The sequence below is a fragment of the Tamandua tetradactyla genome, chromosome 15 (assembly GCF_023851605.1).
Source record: "Tamandua tetradactyla isolate mTamTet1 chromosome 15, mTamTet1.pri, whole genome shotgun sequence".
Taxonomy (NCBI): domain Eukaryota; kingdom Metazoa; phylum Chordata; class Mammalia; order Pilosa; family Myrmecophagidae; genus Tamandua; species Tamandua tetradactyla.
The window spans coordinates 21,036,357-21,061,866 of NC_135341.1; the positions used below are offsets into that span (position 1 = coordinate 21,036,357).

Genomic DNA, 25,510 nt, shown 5'->3' on the forward strand with positions numbered 1-25,510 from the left:
GGCTGTGCTACGTTGAGCTCCATTCATTTAAGCACCAGCCAATTAAATCAAGCATCATTCATTACAGCAGGCACGCCTCTTAGCCAACTGCAGATGTAATGAGCAACAGATGAGGTTCACATACCATTTGCTCATGTCCACAGCAACAGAACTAGGTGCCTTCTCCTAGCCAAGCTGACAACTTTGAATCTAACTACCACACTTTCAAATGTCTGCTCTTTGTATTACATTATATATGTATAATTTATTACAGTCTACTGGTGGAGTCATTTTGCCATTTTGAGTGAAGCATCACAAGCTTACCTCACTTTATGTTCTTTTACCTTTCTGCATTTATCATGTAAGAATTGTCTTATATATTTCCTAAATATTTCCAACTATATACATTTATAACCACATCAGATAGTGTTGTGTTTTGCTTTGACCATCAAATATAATTTAGAAGACTCAAGAAGAAAAGAAAGTCTATCATATTTGTCCAGAGTTTTGCTTATTATGCTCTTCCTTCCTTCATGAAGTTAGGGAATTCATTTTCTTATAATTTCCTTTATGTCATGCTTCTTTGCCAGTAACAATAGCCACATTTATGGAACACTATATTCCCACCACCATCCCAGTTGTCTTCACACACCATGTGGTCAGGTCCTGATTCCTTCCTTCCTACCTCTCTGTCTCTCTCAAGTTTTATATCCACATTCTGCTGACCCCTGCCTGCACGTCAGTGCTATTGCCCTGTTGTGATGGTTTGTATTGGGACAGTCTCATTTTTATGTAGTGATCTCACTGTGAAGCCCCTGCACTCACAGCCAACACAGCTCCACACATGGGCAGAGAATTAGGCTTCACGGAAATCTGACTTGACCATTCCATGTTACATGGTTTATGCAACATATTGGTATTGGTTTTTAATGAAACATCTTTTGGGGGTTTGTTACGCAGAAGCCAGCACCCAGTTGGGCCCAAGCCTGTCAACTCAGTGCAGATGGTCCACTTTCCAGGCCCCTTTGCTCTCTCTGGTTGGGCATTGGTAAAACCACCGGGAAAGACTAAGGCTACGGCATGCACCTCCCCTGCCCTCTCTGCAGTAGTTTGCCAGCAGATGGCCTAAAGCATTTGACTGCCTGTCTGATGTACTGGAAATTAAATTTCTAAATAAAGATGATGAACATTTTATTGATCTGGGGTCTAATTATCTTACAATGTACGGGGTGGGGAGAGGAACCTTTAATTTTCCATTGGTGACTATCATTATGCAGACCTTTCTAATGCTGTTTTGAGAGGGAGAAACTGGTTCTGATGATTACCAGAGCATTTTGGAGCCTCTTTATGAATAAAACATGCCATGTAATTGTAATGACGCAGGCCACACACCCATATAAATATAATCAATGCTCATTATCCCATCAATTATCACAGAAAATTAAACAAGATTTTAGGCTTTGTTATTGTTAGCCCTCCACCACTCACTAAGAGGGTCTGGAATCACTTTGGTTAATTCATGGGTTGTTAATTTAGGCTTTTAATGTCCACAGAGGGAGGAAATCAGGCGAGAATGTTCAGCTCAACAAAATACGTTTAAAGAGGTTTGACTGAAAGACCGAAGGAATTGCTCATCCTGACCAGGAAAGCTCACTTGCCTTTTCCTGAAAGGGTAGCTTTTGTGGAGAAAGGACTTGCTGTCAAAGCCATCTGAAAGCACTTAGCTACATATATCCAAACTCTTGAACAACCAACATATCTTTTAAACAAATCACATATTTATATGCTTTAAATGTAAAACATATTACAAGGCATGCAGTGAAAAATTTCCTTTCTACTCCTGTACCCCCATGTCCCCCAGTTCCTTTCTCTCTCCAGGTATAAACAACTTTCATTAAAAAGTCCCATTTTTTTTTTTGATCAAGAAAATTTCATGCATGGTTTCCATACAGAAGTGAAAATGTCTTGAGTCCTTTAGGAGACAAGCCACAGAATAAATGAAAACATAAATCCAAAATGACAAAGCCAGGCATCCAGTGGGGCCACAGGAGAGCAATGTTCCTCACGCCGACGAGCAGGGATTTCCATCTCTTTATATCCTCTGGGATTTCTTCTTTGCAATTATGCAATTTAGAATCTGTGTTATTATTGAGGGGAGATACTGGAACACATTTTGGGACCACTTCCTCAGGGTGCATGAGTTAGAACAGGGCCCCAATATTTTGTATGTATTCATCCATTCATTCATTCATCCATTCTTTCTTTTAGCCATTCGTTCATCCATTCATTCACGAGCCATTCATCATTTGGCATTCAGGAAACAACTCAGGTTGAGGGCCGACTGTGACCCAGACACTGTGCCAGCCGCTTGGGGATGCAGATCAGGTCCTCCCTGTCATGATGCTTGCATTTTAATGGGGGAGAAAGACAATAAACAACATGAACATAACTGATTTTAATAAAGGACTATGACACAGAGTCAGAGGGTAGCATGGGGTGAAAAGTTTAGGCAGGGATCAGAGAAGCCTCTCTGATGATCTTTGAGCTGAGTCCTAAACCATGAAAGAGTCAGGCGTGTGAAGTTCTGGGGAAGAGCAGTCCAGGCAGAAGGAACAGCCTGTGAAAAGTTTTGAGGCATGGAAAGGAGGCTAGTGGGGCGGAAGAAGGGTGGCTGAGTGAATAGACTTTCTCTGCCAGGCTCAGAAAGTTGGGAATTATCCTGAGGGCAATAGGGAGTTGTGGAAATGTCTTAGGTATGTAGAAAGTGGAGCGTGGATCAGGGTAGTGAGCAGATCACCACCTGCATGGAGATACCCAGGAGGCAGCAGAATGGTGGGGATTCAGGCGGAGGCTTGAAATAATGGATGTGTGTGATAAGGAACTGAAATGAAGCAGTCATACCAGGAATGCTGGGGGAGTGGGGGAGACAGATTTGTGAATATTGAGGAGGTAGACCCTGCAGGATGAGGAAGAGGGAGGGACTTCAATGATCTCCAGTCTTGGTAACCGTAGGCTTGGGCAACCGTAGAATTGTTAGAAGTGCTTGGTCATTTCTAGGGATAGAGAAAACAGGAGGGCAACAGGCTTGCTGAGAGATGGGGAGGAGCAGCGTAGGCAAGTGGGGGTGAAAGGACCTCCTGGACTTTCACGGAGATACCCAGGAGGCAGCAGAATAGGCCTGTAGACAGTTTCTCCTGATCCATGTAGGAGGCCTTGGCTGGAGGTTGGAATCAGATCTCATTCAGCAGGCCCTGTGCGAGGTTCTAGGGATGCTAGTTGAATAACAGACTATTCTCTCCTTTCAAGAAATTGTTTCTCCAAAGCAAAAAAGAGAGGGAAATAAATGATGAGAGCATTGTTTGGATAATGTATGGTTTATTCAAAAGGACAAGCAGCTTGCTCTGCCTGGGGAAATTCATGTGGCTTTGTGGAGGAGGTCAGATGGCTCTCAAGAGAAGTGCGGGGATTAACCAGGCAAAGGCATCCCAGGAATGCCTGTGCAAAGGCACAGAAAACTTATATCACTGGCATAAGGCACATGGATAAACTGTAAGTGGTGTGTGTGTGTGTGTGTGTGTGTGTGTGTGTGTGTGTGCATGCACGTACATGCACAAGCATGAGCCCATGCATGCATCTGGGAAAGTCCCTGGGAAATGGCTGGAGACGGCCCAAAGGCCTAGACAAGGGATTGCAAACGCACATGGCTACTGGGGCAGGCACAGGGAATCAGTAGGTAAATGCACGAAGGGAAGCAAATTAGGAATGGTGGGAACTTTGCTTAACTGGAGAGTGCAGGGCCTTCTATCGGGATCATATGCTGCACAGCTCCAGCCAACTGCTGCCGGGGAAAATGTTTGGACTTCTGAGTTTTCCGAGGAAGTCTCAAATGTAAAGTCTCTTGAATTTAAAATACTGACCTATTAATTAAAATAATTCTAAAACCTCATGTGGGCCAAGTGAAACACTTTTGTGAGCTAGATGAGACCCTGGGTTGATAATTGGCACCTTTGTACTATAGATGAAGGGGCTGTTTTGACCTAGTTATAGCCTAGTTAAATTCAACTAAGCTACCGGGTTACTAGGTAACAATTCCAGGGGCACCAGAGCACATCAGTTCATTTCCATGTGTTAAGTGAATACCTACTGTATACTCAGCTGTATTCTCTTTAATTCCTTTGAAAATGTGCACAAAAATCTAGATTGGCTCACTAGAGCTGCAGAGCCCAAAATGGTAGTTACTAGTCATGCGTGGCTACTTAAACTTCAATTTAAATGACCTAATATTTAACAATCTGGTTCCTTACATTTCAGGTGCTTAATAGCCACATATGGCTAGTGGTTACCATTTTGGACAATGCAGATATAGAACATTTTTATCATTATAGAAATGTCTATGGGATAGCTGCACTAGACTTTAAAGTTCCTACAGATGAAGAATGTGTCAACTTTGTTCATTGCTGTATTTTGGATATCAGGCACATAGTAGGTGCTCAATAAACACTGGCTGAACGATTATTTAATCAGTTGAGATGGCGTTCTCCAAGGAGAGCTGGCTCCATTAAAAAATGAACTGAGGTAGTATATTTAAGTGTAGATACAAAATATTTTGAAATCTAGTCTATGCATCTCTTTCCAAAAGCCAATTCGGCAGAGTCTGTGCTACTTCAGATGGAGATGATCTGAAAGATTCAAAGGATGAAATAGCTTTCATGTTTCCTTGTCAGTGCTTACCCTGAATGGTTTCATGTTCCAGAACTTCCAAACAGTTTGACTAAGCAAGTCAAGACATGCTCAGGCTTGGGGCCTCAATTCTATCCATATTTATTCTCAGTAATGGAAAGCATTGGTGCTCTTCTTAAAATTTTTCAAGAATGAGGAAAGGCATAACATTCATCACATGATGTTTACATTCATCACATGATAAAATGTTTACTAATAACACACTTGTCACTAAGGAAAATAACTTAAGTGTTTAAGAGTTTCTGTTCCAGTCAGCGCAATCTGGATTTGAACTGTGGCTTTACCACTTAAAACTGACAGCATGTATACAATAAAATTCTACTTTATTTCCCCGTATCATACTATGAGGTGAATACTATGTTATTCTCATTAAACAGAAAAGGATACTGAGGCATAAAAGGGTTCAATTACCTTCTCAAAGTCACCCAGCTAATAATTGTTGAGAGTTGGGATTCAAACACAGTGAGTCTGGTTCACGATCAGTTATCTTAAGCACAGTACACCCAGGCCACTGACCTTTGGCATGTTTACTTAACTTCTCTGCAAAACAGGGATGGTGCTACCTAGCTCACATGAGTTACTGCAAAGATAAAGCCCTCAACACAGTATCTTCCATCTAGTTTTGGATTACTTTTAAAGAAAGGCATTCATTAAAAATATAAACACATTCGATTCCTGGTGCCTGCCCATGCAAATAAAATAAAAACAAACCCAAAAAAACCCATACCTAATCTCACTATAAAATAAAAGCATTTAAGCCACAAGGCTGTGATTTTTCTTCACCTCTCAGACTGGCAAAAACAAAAAATTAGATGAGCTAATTTGGTAGTGGTGGTAGGAAGTAATGAGCACTCCTGCACTCTGCTGATGGGAATGTAAATTAGTATGAGCTCTAGGGAAGGGATTAGCAATATCTATCAAAATGAAGAATGCACATATCTTTTGACCCAAGAAAACACTTACAGGAATTTATCTTTTAGATATATTTGCTAATGTGCTCAAAACACATGTTCAAGGGCCTTTGTTGCTGTGGTATTTCTTGTAGCACCAGATTGACCCAACAGCATTTGTGCCCTTTCACAGAGGATTGACTAAATCAGGGTGGCAAGCTTCTTCTGTAAGGGGCCAGCTAATAAATATTTTACACAGTGTGGGCCACATAGATTCTGTTGCAACTAACCAACTCTGCCATTTTACTGAGAAAGAAACCATGGACAATACATAAATGAATGGCTGTGTCTGTGTGCCCATAAACGTGAAACTTTATTTACCAAAACATGTGACTGACTGGACTTGGCTCTTGAGCAGTAGTTTCCTGACACTTGATCTAAATTAATCATGCTGCTTCTATACAAGGGAGTATTATGCAGCCAGTAAAGGGAATCTGGAACAATTTCTAAGGTACATAATTAAGTGCAAACAGCAAGATGCAGCAAGGACCTATAGAATAACTTCCATATGCCAGGCACTCTTCTAAGTGCTTTACGGGTAGTAACTCATTAATATTCATGGTCACCCTATGAGGTAGCTAGTATTATAACCCTTTTTTACAATTGAGAAACTAAAGCACAGTGACATTAAGTAACTTGGTCAACTTCCCACCATGAATAAGTGGTAGAGCCAGGATGCAAACCACGCCTTGAAATTCAACACCAAGCTCACCATCCTGCCACATGCTGCCTCCTAGAACAGTATATACCAGGGCAGTGTGGTACTATTTATGTATATTAAGAAGTGGAATCCTATCAGGGCTCCTCAACCTCTATTTCATTATCACTTCTTGCTAAGTCAACTTTTTAGACATTTTAATTTTCTAATTGCTCCCTCCTGCAATTTTAATATTGCAGAATTGATTTTCACTCCCTTGTGGGCAATATCTCCCCCACTGAGAATTCATGCAATATATATACATATGCTTTTATCTTCATGGACCGTCTCTGGAAGGAACTATAAGAAATTGAGAATGGTTGTTTCTCTGGGTGCAGTCTTAGAGGGTCAGAAGTGGAAGGTCTCAAAGATTCTATTAATTTTTACCAAAATAAAATAAAATAAAGAAAGGCCTCTGAGTTGTCAAAACAAATAGTCCCGTGAAGGCAGGAGAGGCCCCACAAGGGAGCACCTGCCGCGCTCCCTCATTTGTCCCGGCTGGCTGTGGTCCAGGAGTGCTAATGAAGCCTCTGGGTCCCCGGGGGAGTCGTGATTGGAGGAGAGCAGCTGTTTCTTACATCTGGGGGAAGCTCTGTCACCTGGAGTCAGTGGCTCAGTTGACAGCTTCTTCTTCCCTCCTCCACACGAGAGGCTTTCTGGGATTCTCTTTTCCCCACAAACAACTCTAAATTGGAAGAAAGAAATATGCTTCTAGTGAGTTCTTCAACCCCTGCCTTCTGGAACCCAGAAAACACCTGCAAGTTCATTACAATAAAACACAAACCCACTCTCCGTTGATTCCTTGTTTCCCAACAAGTGAAGACTCTGCTGGATGCAACAGTGCATCCTGGGACAAAGGGAGCGATGGCAGAGAGAACTGGTCAGCACCAGGAAGAGAACTTTCTTGTAGGTTCTCAGATTTGCTCTTCTTCATTAAACCACACCACTGATCTGGTATCAAAACTCTGTTGTGTATTCCCCGGAGAGCTGGGCCTATTCTGAGTCAGATCATAGTGTATGTGGATCAGTGGAGAGGGTAGGGACCAGCACTTAAAAAAAAATAAAGAAATGCAATGAAATGGAACAAAACTGAACAATATAGAAAATATATTGCATCCCATGTGGTAAAGGTAAGTCTTGCTTTGTGACACTTTGAGTTTAGTTCTCCGTGTGTACTGGGGCACATTCAAAATGTATTTCTTATGGAGAGTGCTCTTTCTATGTTCAGAGATGACCCTAGCACTTGGACTCAGCCTTGTGCGATCATTTGTAGCTTCTGTGTAAACCCTCACCCCTGAAGTCATTTTCTATTCCACCACCCTTCCTTATATTCTCTACAGCATATCAGTATCTGGAATTAGCTTGCTTATTACTTATTGGGGGTGGGGTGCATAGGGGGTGGGTGGATACAAATGAATGATCCTTACCAGGTGTGAACTTCAGGGGAAGCCTGCAATATGACCTGGGGAAACCTCAGATTGAAAACAGGGTAATGTAAAAGAGTACCCTGGAAACGAGTCAGAGAGGGGCAAAGTTTGCAGGTTCTTAGTAGAGGAAGCCCTTTAAGCTGCATGGCATATGGTCAACTATTTGGAAACTTTCCAAATGAGGATTAAGACTCTTCACTCTGGCTAGGTCCATATGCTATATTATCTATATTATAATACTTTGTGTATTTTATGGACAACCTATAATATAATAGTTTGTATAATGTATCATGTGTTTATTCAACAAATATTTATCGAGTATCTAATGTACTCCAGGCCCTGTTCAGGGGTACACAAACCAATTAGGTCCCTGCTGGGCTGTGTATCTGAGTGGGAGAGACATAGAGGACAAGGAAACAAGTGGATATGCAATGCAATTTCAGGGCTGTCTGCACTCTCTCCCATTGGATGATAAGAGCAGTGACGGTGAGAATTGCGTCATTTTTACCTTGCCATTTCTTCAGCCATATGCCGGGCTGGATGGGCATCTGTCACCTCAAGGATCCTACCTGTAAACAGTGCCTTTTAATTTTCTAGAGTTCTTTTTTCTCTCTCTCTTTTTTTAAATTTTTTTATTGTGGAAAATATATATACAATAAAGTAATAAATTTCAAAGCACACTGCGACAATTAGTTATAGAACAGATTTCAAAGTTTGGTGTGGGTTACAGTTCTACAATATTAAGATTTTTCCTTCTAGCTGTTCTAAGACACTGGAGACTAAAAGAAATATAAATATAATGATTCAGCAGTCGTACTCGGTTGTTAAACCTGACCTTTTCTGTTATAATTCTACCTTCTCCTTTGATCTTTCTTCCATTCTTTAGGGGTGTTTGGGCTGTGCCCATTCTAACTTTTTCATGTTGGAAGGGGCTGTCAATAATGTGGTATAGGGGAATGGAGCTAGTTGATGTGCTGGAGAGGCTGGGCCCTCTGGGTTTCAGGATTTATCTGGACTAGGAACCCATCTGGAGGTTGTAAGTTTCTGGAAAGTAATCATAGTATATGGAGCCTTTGTAGAATCTCAGATAGAGCCCTAGGTGTTCTTTAGGGTTGGCAGGAATGGTTTTGGTTGGGGTTTGGCAAACTATTGTAAATAGCAATGTCTACCTGAAGCTTGCATCACAGTAGCGTCTCAGCTCTATTTGAACTCTCTCAGCCACTGATACCTTATTCTAGAGTTCTTTATCAGGGAATTTGCTGGCCTGGCCCTCCACCAACATTGCCTCCATAGAACTGACTGGGAGTGTTATTCGAGTTGTTATCTCAATAAATGATCACGAGCAGCCATCAGCTGCCCCACATCAGGGCTATAGGAAATGTTAGTACGCTTGACTGGAACAACCACTGATCTTAATTATCATTATCAGCTACTGAGCTGATATAATATAATTCTGCCATTGTTTTGATTTTAGCCCAACAAAACTGTGTTGGACGTCTACAGAAACGTAAAATAATAAATTTGCCTTGTTTAAACTGCTAAGTTTATGGCAATTTGTTGTGGCAGCCATAGAAAACTAATATAGGTAGATATCATTATTCTTCATTTTATAAATGAGGAACTTGAGGCTCCGAGATGTTAAGGCACCATCCCAATATCACACAACCTGATTTCAAAGGTACAACTAGGATTTGAATCTGGGTCTATTTGACTCTGGGCTGGTTTGAAAAAGTTAATGTCCCCTAGAAAAGGCATGTTTTAATACTAATCAACCTTGTGGGAGCAACAGTTTCTTCTAATCCCTATTCAGTACTGTATGTTGGAAACTTTAATCAGCTTATCTCCATGAAGATGTGACCCAATCAAGTGTGGGCATTAAACTTGATTAGGTGGAGACATGTCTCCACCCATTCTGTGTGAGTCTGTATGAGTTTACTGGGATCCTATAAAAAAGGAGACATTTTTTATGAGAATGCCTTTTGAGGATGTCGAGAAAGTCACAGCAGAGCTGAGCAGAACCATGGAGCCCAGAGAACCACAGAGCCCACCAGCCAGTGACTTTTGGAGATACTGAGAGAGAAGAGGAGGACAACAGAACGCTGTAGAACCACAAAGCAGAGAGTCCCCCAGCCAGAGACTTTTGGAGATGAGGAAGGAAAATGCCTCCCAAGCAGTTTCATAAAGCAGGAAGCCTGGAGAAGAAGTTAGCAGATGCCATGTTTGCCATGTGCCTTTCCACTTGAGAGAGAAACCCTGAACTTCATAGGCCTTCTTGAACCAAGGTAGCTTTCCCTGGATGTCTTAGCTCTGACATTTGCATGGACTTGTTTTAATTGGGACATTTTCTCGGTCTTAGAACTGTTAACTAGCAACTTATTAAATTCCCCTTTTTAGAAGCCATTCCATTTCTGGCGTATTGTATTCCGGCAGCTAGCAAACTAGGATGGACTCCAAGCTGATATTTACACCCTCCTCCTAGGAATTTACATTATCCAGTTAAGTCGATAAAATGAATGACAACGTCTACCGATGCTCAAAGACAAAAATCTAGCTCTCTGAGGTCGAGATGGAGATGCAGATCTCAGGTCTCACTGGACGCAGAGCTGTGCTGAGAAATGCATTCCTTGTGAGTGAATGTGGCACCATGCTGCTAAGTTATGTGGAAACATATATCATTACCAACTGCGAGATTCTAATAGGAGGCCCAGGAGTTTTGAGAGATCAAGATTAACAGCGGGTTTAGAAAAAGGACGGTAATGGCCAGGAGAATGTGTATGCCATAGAATGGATCCAGTTCTAGAAATAACATGGCAGTAGAGATCAATCAGAACACACTCAACTGTCTGAAAAGACCAGGTGAGAAAATATCCTGGGAAAATGTCAGTTTCACCAAAACGAAGGGAAAATATTTTAAGTAAAAAATGCTTTCAGTTTGTATTTTGCTTTTTTTATGTTCATCGAGGTAGCATGAGAAGAGGTAATATGTCACATGAGATTGTTTCCAGTAAGTAGGGAGATAACTTTAATTTCATATGAGCCAGCGAGACTAATTTTCATAGCACAAGCCAATTATACCTTCTTATGCTACAAGAGGTCAAGCAATCAAAATATGAATAAAGTACCAGACTCACAATCACACTCGTTCTCAGCCACCAGGAAATCGATTCAACTTATTACAACTTCCCTCAAGTGTTTTGTTCAATAAACCAGGAAATACTCAACTAAGTGTAAAATATTTTCCACAGAAACACAGAACTACCAGGGAAATAACTACCGTTCACTCTATACTCGTCTTGTGGCCTTTTTATATCCGGTGTACATTATTCATGAAGGTGGTTTCTGGTGGGGACGGGAGGACCCAGGGCCATTCTTGGAAAGACTTGCTGTGAACAGGTTCTGAAGAGTATTTCAGCTAAGTCCTAAAACCCAGCAAACCTCAAATTTCAAGTCAAGCATGTTAAGAAATCATTCTTAACTGCTGGACGTTTAGCAGTTCCTATTCAGTGAATTGGATCTGCCATATGTCTCAGGCTGGGGGCCACAGCATCACCTCCTCTTTCCTCTTGGTGGAGAAAAGAGGGAGGCAAAGGAACACCAACCATAATCTAACCAAACAGTAGTAAGGGCTTTTGGGAGAAATACCCCCTAGAACTTTATCAGAGATACCACCCCCAGAATCTCTAGCTGTTGGAATGTGTCCTGGACAGGGAAATTGTTTTTACTTTAAAGAAGGTTATATAATAATATTTCCAATGCCAGAGTGAAAAAGATTAAGCATGAGAGCAGATTGATGGACCCAACCCAGGAGCCACTACCTTCTGTGAGAGGGAATCCCTCAAGGGTAGGGCAAAATTTTTCCATGTCTTATCTCCTCATAACCCAGGGTTGTTGGATACTGGAACATGGTGTTGGATACTGTCCCAAGCAGTGGGTCTTGATGATAGGTAAGAGAGGGTGGGTGGTGGGGCAGCTGCAGACCTACTGCTCCTAAGGATCACTCCTACCCATTCTGGGCCAAAATGACTTCATCTATTTGCCCCCTTGGATAATTGCATCTTGAATCCCACTTTCTCCAAGGTGTGAAAAACATATCTTGTGAATTCTAACTGTTTTTCTTCATTTAAATAGTCTCATTTGTGGTTTTGTATATTTTAATTGAAGGCCCTCATTCCTGCACTGTGGTCTTAGGCACATGAGCAGTCTCAGGGATAAGTTTGCAGCAGCTCCAAGTCTGCATAGCAGGAATGCTCTTTTGTTGTTGCTTTATTACCACAAAGGACAACTATTTGGATTCTATAGCCTATTGAACTATCGCATTTTTGCCAATTAAAGCTGGCTTTTCTGCCATAGTGTCCTCTTCAAATTCCTCTGCCTTGAAAGTGTTTCATGAGACACTAGGTTTTAATTGGGTCACCCCATGGCTTGATCTCCATCTACTGGAAGATTGGAAATTAGTCTAAAGAAGAGGGTGGTACAGAGGTTGGGAAAGGCCAGGCCAGGTTAAAGGCAAAGAGAGGAAGCCAAGGTTAGGTGAGAGTTATCTATACATGCAATAAGTAATTCTTTTTCCAAAGGAATAAGTGATTCCTTTTCTAAACCTCTTAATCCTAGGGCATGGGACTTGTGTGACATACCAGATCCATCCTTGGATTAGGCTAAGCCACTGTGAACGATGGTGCATGTGTATGTGTGTGTGTATGTGTGTGTGCCCAGGGATGGATGGATGAAGCAAAGATTAAAATCCTTAACCTTTCAAAATTCAGGAATTTTCCTGCTTGGCTTCCAGAGAGACCATAAGTGAAGGCTTCACTGTGATGCCTGGAGCCACTGTTCTGCCCTGCAGCAGTGGTGATTTTGGTGTCATGGCAGCTAAAGAGAAAGGGGTTTCATTTACATGCTATGAGGTCACTGCAAACCTACCTCACAGGATTGAAATGGGGCTAATGTAACAGAGCACATTGGGTGATGTGTATTTGAGCCTGGATTCTTCTGTTCCCCAAATGCTGCTCCCCTCTAGTTATTGTATTTGTCTGGGCTCTGTAGAACTACACGCATTGCTAATTTGTTGACTGCTAGGTGGCCTGGTTTGTATTGGTCTTTCTCCTTATTCTTTTGGGGATTTTAATTGTTTACAATTACTGTTTATTGTATTGAAATAAAAATAGCCAAAGCATTTTTCTTTCTTTTTTTTTTTTTTTTTTTTACATGGGCAGGCACCGGGAATCGAACCCGGGTCCTCTGGCATGGCAGGCAAGCATCCTTGCCTGCTGAGCCACCGTGGCCCACCCAGCCAAAGCATTTTTGACAGAAGATTTTACACCAGGTAAAAGGATCTGAAACATATGCTTCGGGGTGCCTCTTCTCGAAGTGAGGCTTTTGAACCACCCTTTCTTTTGTGTTCCCCTTCCCCTATTTCCCATTTTGGACTAGAACTTCTGTCTCTAAAACTTGACTCCTAACTTACCCCCCTCTCCAATTCCTCCTTTCCAGCCCCCAAAACACATTTAATTCTTGGACTGTCTCCACAACTCCTGAAAAATTTATGCAAAAATTCCTGAAGAATCTAGGAACATTACATCCCTCATTCCCAATTTTCTGAGTCAAGACCATTCTTTGACATGATTCATGCCAAATGCTATTGTATTTGGAAGGACCAAACCTACTTAATCTCCAATCCTAGGGTAGTGGAAAGCAGCGGGGTTGGGGAGGGGCTTCCACGTCGAAAATGGTGGTGGAAGACCAAGCAAGAGAAGATGAATATATACCCAAGTCACTCAGAAAAAACTGAAGTCAAAGTGGCCACAAAGTTGTTTAAGAGAAGATGGAAGAATATAAGTCCAGTTTACTGCTGGCAATCAAAGATTTGCGTGAAATCTTGAATTTATGAGGAAGAAGAGAGGGAAGGAGAGCATGCACCTGTCTTTTCTCTCCCTAATTCCTTCCTCTCATTCCTGCATGGCAGGAGTCTAAGCCACCTTGGGCTTTGATGACCCCATCACTGAGGTATTTGATGGTTGATATTGTTGTACTGGTGTGGTAGTTAGATTCAGTTGTCAACTTGGCCAGGTGAAGGCACCTAGTTTTGTTGCTGCGGACATGAGCCAATGGTACGTGGACCTCATCTGTTGCTCATTACATCTGCAGTCGGCTAGGAGGTGTGCCTGCTGCAATGAAGGATGTTTGACTTAATTGGCTGGTGCGTAAATGAGAGAGCGCAATGTAGCACAGCCCAAGCAACTCGCCATACGTCACCTTAGCACTCACAGCTCAGCCCAGGTCTTTGGAGATGCAGAAAGGAATCACCCTGGGGAAAGTTGTTGGAACCCAGAGGCCTGGAGAGAAGGCCAGCAGAGATCACCCTGTGCCTTCCCACATAAGAAAGAACCTCAGATGAGAGTTAGCTGCCTTTCCTCTGAAGAACTAACAAAATAAATCCCCTTTTATTAAAAGCCAATCCATTTCTGGTATGTTGCATTCCAGCAGCTAGCAAACCACAACTGAGTATTCCTTTATCTTCTGCTATCATCTTGTAAAACATTGCTGACTCTTCCTTGGGAAAATAAAGTGAATAAATAAGGATTTATTGGTTATGGAAAAAAAAGCACATCTGGCTTTAATCGAAGGGTGGAGTAACACCATCAAGGTCTGGCAAAGGGGTTTAGCGTGAGGGATTTAGGATGCAGAGAGACCTGGATTTGAATTTGGGCTCTGTCTGCTTTCAGCTCACTGACTTTGGGCAGATCACCTAATCTTTACAAACCTCAGTTTTCTTATTCGCTCAATGGGAATAAAATGACATTTTATCTTACATTTTCTGTGAGCATTACATAGGAAAATGGATATAAAGTGTGTAGCATAGTTCTCTTTGCAGAGTAGATGCTCATTAGATAGTAGCCATTAAAAACTATCTTTATTAGTGAAGGTGCTCACAAGTTCTTTGCCATTATCCAACTTCTCTGAACTTTGGTGTCCTAAACTGTCATGTAAGAATAATGCTATCTCCTATCGCTTAGTGCCACTGAGGTTAAATGAAAGGTGCTTAGCTCAGTAGTCAACACATTGCAAGTGCTCAATAACTATTAGCTATTACTGTATTGTTATTAAATATTGTTGTCTGAGGACACCTAGATTAAATCACTGGGCATATTGGAGTTAAAGTCATATTTATGTGTTGGGTAGACTGGTGTTGATGGGGAAAAAATCTCTTAGAGCTGAAAAGTAAAGGGCTTAAGTTCCAGTCTCTTTTTCCTGGTCAAGTCATTTGATTTCACCAAACCTTAGTGACAGTTGGGTAATCACTCTTGGGGCCAAGAGTGGTCCACCCATGTCCCCCCAGAACTCACTGTTGTCGTGCACGGCATCCTAATGACCCCCAACTACGAGCACCTGCAGTGTTGCTGGAAAGCTTACTTGGTAGTCTGGAAGTGTTGGAGAATTACCACCTTCCAGGAGTGGCCCACATCGATGAGTGAGAGGAGTTGGTGGATAAACACCACAGCTCTGACCTTGGTTGGAATAACTGCAAGGTGTTCTACACCGACTCCTGCTCTCTAATGGGATTGAGCCCTAATTGCCCTTAGCAGTAACAATCTCTAGAATGCATGATCTTTTGGCTTCTTTCTCTTCCTTTGTTCATTTACCTAAACCTCTCCCTGCACTTGAATCCTTGCATCAGGGGCTGTTTGTGGGAAAACCCAATTTAAGACTCTCACTTTCAGATGGGGATATTGGCATCTACTTTTTCACTGGGCTGTTGAAAGGATTAAATGAAACTATGTGTTATGACCTTTAAAGAGCACAAAATGCTCTACATAAGTAAAGATTTATTACTCTCTGTCCCTATTTAAGATTTCCCCACACCAGTATTTAGGATCCAAGAACCAGCCTAAGCTGTTGTTTAAGACTGATGGAGCCCCCAACTTAATTCATGCTCTTATGCCAGGGCTTCTGACATCTCATTCTGTGCCCATTGTCCTACAACTCTACTGCTTTCTTCATGCCATCCTGTTTTGTTTATCTTCTTGACATTTATAACTATTTGAATTTATCTTATTTCTTTATCTGAATATGTTCTCTGCCAGTTACCGATCTGTCAACTCCATTGTCTATCTTCAAATATGTGTCTGCATCATCCAGTACAGTGCTTGACACATGGTATATTTTTAATACATAGCTGTTGAATGAATTTATGACTTAATCAATCCATTCTAAGCATCTCCATTTACAGGAAGTTGCAAAAATAATACATAGAGTTCCATGAACTCTTCATCCAGCTTCCCCTAATGATGACATGTTATATAACTGTAGCACAATAAAAAACAGGAATCTTTTCAAAGTAAAAATTGGACCACATCATTATCCCACTTAAGTGCCTCTCATGTCATATAGAATAAAGCATTTCCATGTCCTACTAGGCCTGCCATGATCCTACACTTCCAAACTCTGCAGCACCATCTCCTGGTTTTCCCCTTACATGTCTCAGCTTCACTAGCTTTTATCTTGCCAGTCCTTTAAAGGTGGTTTCCATCTTAAATCCTTGGATGTGGTCTTTACTCCATCGGAAATGTTCTCCCCATGATTGACTCCTTCCCTTTCTTCACGTGTTCATGTCTTAGCCCAAATGTCATCTCCTGAATAGAGGGCCTTCACTGACTGTATTCCAAGTAGACCTTCCCTCTCCACTGAGTACCGAGTTTCTTTCCTTCATAGCCCAATTAAAAATGTATTTGCACACATTTGGTTTGTCTCCTTGTTTATTATTTTAAGTCTTCCAAGTGTGACTTTATGCTCTAAGATGCCAGGACCTGCATTTTGCTCACCTCAGTACAATCAGAAGTTTGAATTGTAGAAACTCAGGCTCACATAAGTGTGGAGTAGATTTGGTCCTCAAAATTCAATACCCAATGAACATTTGCAGAATGCTGTACAGTTTACCAAGCTTTTCCATACCAGGTCAATTCTGTCACTACCCTGTGTGGTAGGAATTATCTGCAGCCCCATTTTACAGAGTAAATGATAGTAGCCAACATTCACTGATCACCAAAGCAGACAATTTTGATGGCCTAGGTCACTTTCTCTTGACCACCCTCTGATTTCAGCCACAGTTGTGAAGAGTAGTTTGACTCATTGAGTGATCCCCTCACACATGTACTTTCCAGAGCTCCTCTTTTATCCTTCCTTCAGGCCACTGTTCCCAGGAATAGGGGGAGGGGGAGGGGCAAAACTCATATCAACTCCCCTTCTGCCCACCTCAGCCCACTGCCTGCTAGATATTAGGAATCAAGGCTTATTTCTCTGAAGCTGTAGGAGTGTGCTCAGCCTATAGTTCCTACTGGAAACATGGGACAATTACCACTCCCATAGGCAACTCTCAATCAGTGGGGGTTGACGTTTGCTAGATAAATACTCCAGCTCCTGTCCCTAGGATGGACAACTGCAGAAGGCATTTTGAACACTACTCAGAGTTCCTGGTGGAACTGAGCTCCTGCTGCCTTCACCAGCAACATCACAAATGAACCCTTTTATTGGCCTTTCCTTCTTCCCTTCCTGGCTTTACCTGCTCCCTCCCTCCAGCTTCTTGGAATCACCTCCCAAACATTCTTCTCCCAAGTTCTTGCCTCAGGCTTTGCTTTCAGGGGGAACAAAACTCAGACAGTGTAGTGTCAGAAACTATTCTAATTCCTTTACACAGAATATCCTTTTCATCCTGATATCAATCTTATGGGGCAGCTGTTACTATTACCCATTATAGAGATGAGAGACTGAATGAGAAGGTATGTTGCCAGTGGCATTTATCCACCTTCCCTCATCCCCCAATGTTGAAAGTTGTCCTAGAGTTTTGACTCCCCCACATTTCCAGGCTGCCTTTGCCTTAAGGTAGTGGCTTCAGAAAAGGTCTAGGTTTTAGAGAAAGCATTGAGGAAGAGAGAGAAGAGCTGCCAAGTAAAATGGCAGGGAAAAGATTCTGACCTAGGCAATTGGGCCTCAGAGCCCACCCTTTTTACTTGTATGCTTTACCTCCTCCAAGAGAAAAAATCTCAGGAAAGTTAAGGCACATCTTGAAAGCAGAGTGAGTGTGAAGCTGTGATTCCAGATTAAGTCTATTGGACATCCAGACTGAGACTCTCCTGCTACACTGATCTTTTAAAAGATCATATCCTACATGTGGCCTCTTTTCCTAAGCCAACTTGGCAGGCAAACTCACTGCCCTCCCCCTTCTGTGGGATATGACTTCCGGGGGTGTAAATCTCCCTGGTAACGTGGGACAGAAATCCCAGGATAAACTGGGACCTGACATCATTGGATTGAGAAGGACTTCTTGACCAAAAGGGGGGAGACAGAAATGAGACAAAATAAAGTTTCAGTGGCTGAGAGATTTCAGAGTCGAGAGGTTATCCTGGAGGTTATTCTTATATAGATATATAAGATATCCCTTCTTAGTGTATGGTGTATTGGAGTGGCTGGAGGGAAGTACCTGAAACTGTAGTACTGTGTTCCAGTAGCCTTGATTCTTGAAGATGATTGTATAATGACATAATTTTTACAGTACAATGTGACTGTATGATTGTGAAAACCTTGTGTCTGATACTCCCAGGGTATGGACAGATGAGTAAAAAAATGAGGACAAAAATAGATAAATAATAAGTAAAAAAAAAATTGGATAGATGGAAATAGTAGTGGTCAATGAGAGGTAGGGGTAAGGTGTATGGGATGTATGACATTTTTCTTTTTTTTAATGTCCTTTTCTGGACTTATGCAACTATTCTAAAAATCATGTTGATAATGGGTACACAACACTGTGATGATATTGTGAGCCACTGATTGTATACTTTGGATGGACTGTATGGTGTGTGAAGATGTTTCAGTAAAAAAAAATATATTTTTAAAAGGATGATCTATACCTCTTTTCTTGAAAGCAGAAGGATCATCACCAGTTTAGTGAAAATCACCATCAAGTTCTAGCTGATCTTTATTTTGTGCATCTGCAGTGGACTGTGGAAGCATGGCTCTGTCTCCACCAGGGCAGAGAGTGCCTTCCATTCATCAGAGCCAGGAATGTACTTTGTATTTGCTAAAGCTGGTAAAAATAACTGCTTGTTTGGGGGACTTTTCTCCTTCGGATAGTTCAAGGCAGCTTATGAAATAGAGACCACGCTCTCCTCTTGAACAATGCTGGGGCAAATAGTCAAAATCAGCCACTGACCTGAGAATGGGGGTGGGAGGAGGGTGGGAGTAGACCTCAGGCCAGTTCCCTGCCCCCCCAGCCCCTCCCCTAATAGTGGAAGGCTTATTTCCTTATCCCAGGGATACTCTTCACTTTTGCTCTCCTCCAATCTACTCTCTACCCTGCCCTCATTGAGATCCTCTCAAAATGCTAATCTCTTTCCATTCCATCTTCCAACACTTTTCCTTAGCTTCTTTAGGAAAAAGTCAGAATTCCTTATTCCTTCCTCAAAGCAGGGTTTTATCAGCAAAGCAACCACATCTCCTACCAGGGCCCCTTTGGTCATTTGCAGTCTGCCCACACTCCATAACCACTGTGCCTTCTACCAGTAAGAGAGATTTGCAAGGTTGTTCTGTACCTAGAATACTTTTCCCTCCCACTGTTTTCCTAGTGAAGCCTATGCAGTCTTCATACCTTAAGCTCAATTGTTGTTTCCACAGGGAAGCCCTCCTGGAGCTCAAATTTCTCTGATAAATGTTCTTGTGGAATCATGTGCCTTTCTTTGTTGCACACATAATAGCTGCAGCATATTTATTTTAATGTCTGTCTCCCCTAATAGAGCATCAGCTTCCTGAGGCAGAGGCTGCTTTTGCTTTTGCTCACTATCATATCTCCAGTGGCTTGTTCAGCGATCGGTGCATGTGAGGTCCTAGAAAGTGCAATGAATGAATAAGCCAGGATCATGAAACAAGGAGGAGGTGAGAAAGAGTGGAAGCACTGCACATTTACTTGTTCTTTCATTGCCAAAGCCAGTCCTGTTCTGTTGTGGTAATTCTCCATTATCCAGCCAGCAGTGTATGCAATAACTTTATTAAGGTCAAATAGATATCACAATACAGATTTATCCAACGGGATCCAGAAACTGGTTACAGATATCATTTAAGACACAAAACTATTTGATGCTAAAGTGCTTCACACATCACAGATGACACAATGAGTTTAAACTTCAGTAACAACTTTAATCTGGAAATACAGAAGTTCATCTTACCCTCATTTTGGGGTCCTGGTGTTTCAATTGAGTTAAAATAAAGAGATGAAGATTGGCATCTTCTTGATAATGAACGCGTTCTGGGGAATATCTCATGAGAATCCTCTGAGGGCGGCACATGGAAGCCATTTTAAATGTATGGGTAACAACACAAATCAGAATTCGTAATTAGTGAATTGAGCAGTGATTTGGGGATTTTTAATAATTGGATTGTTAGGCATTTAACTTTATAAATAAATAAGGTTTAGAAGCTTAGCTGGGAATGTAGTTTCTACAGAATATCCTTTATAAATTAATACTTCAGCTCCACAGCTTCTTGTATATGGTATCTGATATCTGCATCTCTGTTATTCTAAGAAAATAATACACCATAAAGACGATACAGCTATTGGGCCTTATTCTTCATTATCTACCTGATGAGAGCCACAAAATACTATAGAAAGTTACAAGAATGTAAATATTTAGTTAACAAATAGAATAAATATTGGGTAGTTACCATACATAACACTGAGTATCTATTAATAGGAAAAAAACAACTTAGTTACAATGCAATCACAGTTTGGATATAACTGGAGAGACAAATTTGCAAAGTATACAAAGTAGTGAATACATTTCTTTAAACGTCCATTTAACAAATTCATGGTGCAAACTGGAAAATTTTTGTAAGTACAGTTCAAATGTTCATTTTGTGAGAAAATACTTATGCATGCACTAAATCATACAAACATTCATTGGTCAAGTAAAAAACAAAACAAAGCTGAGTAACTGAAATAAATACCTAGAGATTCACAGTCCTAGAGGGCCTACAATTTGAAAATAATACATGCACATTTTGATACACCAAATTGTCTTAGGGAAATAATTAAAACATCTTTTGCATCAAAATGCATAGGAAAACTCAGTGCTATTTAACTTACTTTATGCATATTACATTCTAGAGACTTTAAGCTACAAAATGCTTCTACTATCTCAACACACATACAAAACGACCATAAAAGTATCTGTGTATATAACAAGTACTCTCCAATTAGCTCTCTGTGCTGAATAATATATCTCCTCGTGTTATCTCATCTCTAAGTACCGTTCATCACCACCCAGGACTTCCTGCTTTAATGAGGACCACAGCTCTCTGATTTGCATTCAACACTCTGCATTAATAATTGATTTAAACTCTTAAAAAATTCTGCCACTGAAACTGAAAGGTGGTGGTGAGTCTATCTCCAGAAGAATGCAAACACTAGGCTATTATATCTGATTGGTAAAGGAAGCGGGGCCACTGGGCTGTTGCCCAAACTCGTCAGAGGATGGCCCCAAACTCGCCTGCTGGCTATACCCACCGCTTGACCCATAGCTGTCTTGATTGTAACCACCTTGGCTATAGCTGCTGGAGTGCTTCTCCATCGGATCTGACAGGTATCTCTGCCCTGAGGAATGCCAGCCGGTCTCCTTGAAAACAAACCATATGTTTCCAGCCCAGAGAATAAAGTTCAAGAATCCAAACACCTGAAGGAGAATCAAAGGAAATGAGTTGATAGACTGGACAGACGCCCAAGAAAAATCTCAATTTCAGAAAAACTCTTCACAATATAAAATATCACTTTCCACTTCAATGTTCACACATTTTCCAATTGGAGCTATTACTTCATTTAGAACATCTGGCCTTTATTGAATGCTTGCTAGATGTCAGGCACTGCACAAAAGGTTTGTGTGTGTGTGTGCGTGTGCATGTGTGTATTGATTTACTTAGTACCAACAATTAGTTTAAGAGGAAGGAGCCATGAATATGCCCATATTAATGATATGGAAACTGAGGTTCAGCAAGCATAAACATCTTGTCTAAGGCCACAGGACTTAGTAAATTGTGGATCTGGGATTCAAACTCTTTTCTGATTTCATAGCCTTAGCCCTTACCTCAGCCACGTCATTATCTCCCCAACTGAGATACTCCTGATAAGTTTGTCAGATACTGTAATAATTAATTTTTAAGGTTACCTGCTACTTATGGTAAAAAAATACTGCTTTTCCATTTATTGTTGAGCTATAAATAAGGTGAGTCAATTTTAAAAAAAGTTTGAAGTAATCATGTATACAAGTGGTATGCAGATGAGGTGAAAAAATAATAATGAATGAATGAACAAATAAATAAATAAATAAAATAAGGTAAAACATGTGAAAGGAACATGTCGATGACTGAGAGGGGTCATAGATAGAGAATATAGAGGTCAATTTTTTGAGTAGTTTTACTCTATACCTGCTCACATTCAAAAGTGTTAGGTGCTGAAATCAGACTATGAATGAAGTACAGCTTTCAGGAAGGATTGAAATATTTTCTCAAGAACTGGATGTGAGACTTAACTATGGAAATTCCTCTTAGTCTCCAGAAAGGTATTGGTGAGTCAGTGGAGTGGGTGCTACCTCCCCAGGGCCTAAAATGGAAGCGGAATTATTTTTTGCTGCAAAAGGCCTTTAACAGGAGTCCCCATCACCCAGGTTCATTTCTGCAGGCTTGAGAGTTGACCAAATACAGTAGCATTCTACAAAGCTGGGAAGACATAAATGTGTATTTAGTAGCCATTCCAAATGATACACAGCAATCAAAACGGACTTAGACAGTGGCCATTGCTCTGAAGTAGGGTGCTGAAGTCCCTTGTGGTACTAAAATTAATCCTTTGGTTGGTGGTGGGTGGAACAGTTTAGGGTGCCCAAGTGAGGGGCTGGTAGTTCTAGGGGTTGTGGCACTCAAGGGGACTTGGAACGGGGGGCTATTTACCAAAGCATTTCAATATTTTCGTAGAAGATGGATCAGAGCAGTCTGACTTAATGTCAGTTTGGAGTAATCCCCATGGGCTTTGGTACCAAATTCCTTGGGCTCTGTACTTTCTTGCATTTAGCCTCTGGACCGCATTTATTTTTCCTGTAAAGAATGAGAATTGTAAATGCTTCCTTGAGGGATTGTCATAAGGATTAAAGATGATGTATATAAAGCAGTTAGATAATGCCAGATGCGTAGTAAGTTCTCAATGAGTAGTTGCTGGGTTCTGAATCATTTTCTAAAATAGCTCCATGACTTGTATTCAGTTGACTCTTCTGCTGCAGCATAGATTGAAAGGGGGCTTTGACAGTGAGACCATTTTCTTGAGATGTCAAAAGCTAAAACGAAGTACCTAGGTCCCCAGTTAATCTAATGGAAGAATTTATCTAGACCTTCTTTCTCTCCCACCACTCCTTCATCTTCCTCTTCTATTCTCTTTTCTTTCCTTTGCTTAATCATATTTGAGAACCCATGTGGTGCTGTTGTGCAATGCTCTTGGCTACTTGCTAAGGGAGATACAAGAGATAAAATAAGGCACTTACCGTGTAATAGCTGCTTAATCAAATGAATTGGGCAATCACAGGCAAAATTTATTTGCAAATAGAACCTTCTAATCCTGTGTACAATAGCAGGGATACTTTCCATCAAAGGGAAATTCTTGGTTGAATTGTATGTTTTTAAGCATATGTCAATGTATGAGTAGAAAAATTATCAAAGAATCTTTCCAAATATGAAGGGGTGGCTCTGTCCAGGTTTCTAAATTTATCTATCTCCTATCCCTGAATCTCTCCCTTTAACCTGCTATGACTTAGTTTTGAAAAAGGAATGTTCCAGAATTACTTAGAACTCAGGGAAATGCAATTTAAAAGAGAGAACATAAACAAAGCATTCCCATAGGCAAATTTAAGCGGCACGAATTCCCACTTCATGGTGGTTACAGATGTACCTTCGTGGGGCTGGCATATTTTAGGGGTACATGGGCACTTGAATCTTTTCTTGCCATTTTGCTACAACTGAAATTGGGGTGAAGATTTTGATTCACATTCATACATGGGGGCAGGAGAAAGAGAGATCGAAAGACACAGTACATGGCATGGGAAAAAAATGAGAGATTATTTAAAAAGATGTAACAAATTTACTTGGGGGTGCAGACAGAAAGAAAAACTGAGAGAATGAGAAAATCCCCCCACCCCCACCCAATACACACGCATGCACTTTGGGTTCAGACACTATGTGGCATTTAAGAAAATGAAGACATTTAAGTAGCAGCTGCAAATTGACACTCACTGAGCATTTACCATATGCCAGACACCATGCTAAGTATTTTTCATGGATTATTTCACTGAAACCTTTCAACAGTCTTTTGAGGTCTGTTCTAGAATTATTTCCATTTCACAGATGATAAAACTAAGATTTAGAGAGGTTCTTTAATTTGTCTCAGTGCACTCAGTTATTGAGCAGTGGAGGCAGGTTTCAAGCCCTTGCAGGCTGGCTCCAAGAGTGTGCCCATAACCATTTTGAGTGGCAACAGCATTTGGAGAGCTTGGCTGTCATTCTGGCACTGCTGTAACTACTTCTGAAACCTTCCGTAAGCCCTTGAGTTTGTGAACTATCTGCATAGCTTGCTTACCTTTTAGTGTTATTGTGAAATTATAGATGCCAAAGGGCTTTGGAGAAAGCAAATTTGTTCGGGTAGAAAATATCATAATTATTGCTCGAACCGTTTACTTGTAGAGGCCACTTAGAGTGCCATGTGTCTGGCTCCTTCTCTAAAACCTACACTTGCTCAGTAAAGTATGACTCATTTTTCTACCACACGATTTACTCCCCCGGCCACCCCCTTAACTGAGCCATAAGCGATGAGACGGAAGTGGACACCTAGCCTGAGATGGACTAATTAGATTCTGTCTACCAGAAATTTGGAATTGAGCCCAAGTGATTTTAGTTCAGTCCAAGCTGTTTCTTTAAGAAGAAATAGAAATGCAGAAACTGCAGGTTGGTAGTCTGTAATGTGTGTACAGGGAAAAGAGAGAATAATGTAACAGACAAGCCAAAAGAGAAAGAAATGAGGGATCGAAGATTTGAGCAACCCAATCTCCTGACAATTTCTCAGTTTCTGGTCCTGGGTTCTACCCTTCAGTTTTGTTCCTAATTCCCTTCCAATAATAATTTATTATTTATTATTATCATATAGGTCAATGTGATTTGGAGCCAAACAAGATGGTAATAGAATAGATGACTGAATTTTGGTTGATTAATATCATTTTCCCCAGCTTTTGGTAATAGAAATTTGATTTCCTTGGCAGAGCCAAGTTGCAGTAAGTGGCTTGAGTCAATGCAACTCTGAGTTGTGAGCAGAGTGATACAAGGTTGGAAAAAACGTCACACTAAAAAGCAATTTGAAGAGACCATTCTTTGGTATCTGTCATCTAGAACCCTGGTCTTTCCCTAGATCCTGCCCTTTTTAAAGCCTGTTTCTTCACAAACCATTAATTTGATGAGTTACTTGACATTCTTTTCTTTCATGATGAAATTAGAGTCAGTTTCTATTACTTGCAGCCCAAATATTTTAACACACAGAGAAATTGGTACTAGAGGTAGGATGTAAATAACAGACTTTAGAGTATGAGTTGAATTTTCTGTCACTGGAAACTAGGTCTCTATAATGACACGGATTCATAACTTTAACAGCA

The 25,510-nt window shown here is 41.0% G+C and overlaps 1 protein-coding gene across 3 annotated transcripts in view; it reads right to left on the bottom strand.

Moving 5' to 3' along the window:
* Nucleotides 1–19,818: 19,818 nt before the first annotated feature.
* SYNPR (synaptoporin) overlaps nt 19,819–25,510 on the bottom strand; it is a 321,242-nt gene continuing 315,550 nt past the window's right edge. For 2 of the 3 annotated variants that reach the window (XM_077128800.1, XM_077128799.1), the window contains exons 5-6: nt 21,343–21,508; nt 19,819–20,110 (exon numbers count right to left, since the gene is read on the bottom strand). In XM_077128800.1, the coding sequence (XP_076984915.1) occupies nt 19,920–20,110; nt 21,343–21,508 (357 nt within the window). In that variant the 3' untranslated portion in view covers nt 19,819–19,919. Of the gene's footprint in view, nt 20,111–20,135; nt 21,509–25,510 lie in introns of those variants that run through there. The other variant, XM_077128798.1, reaches the window with a different exon arrangement.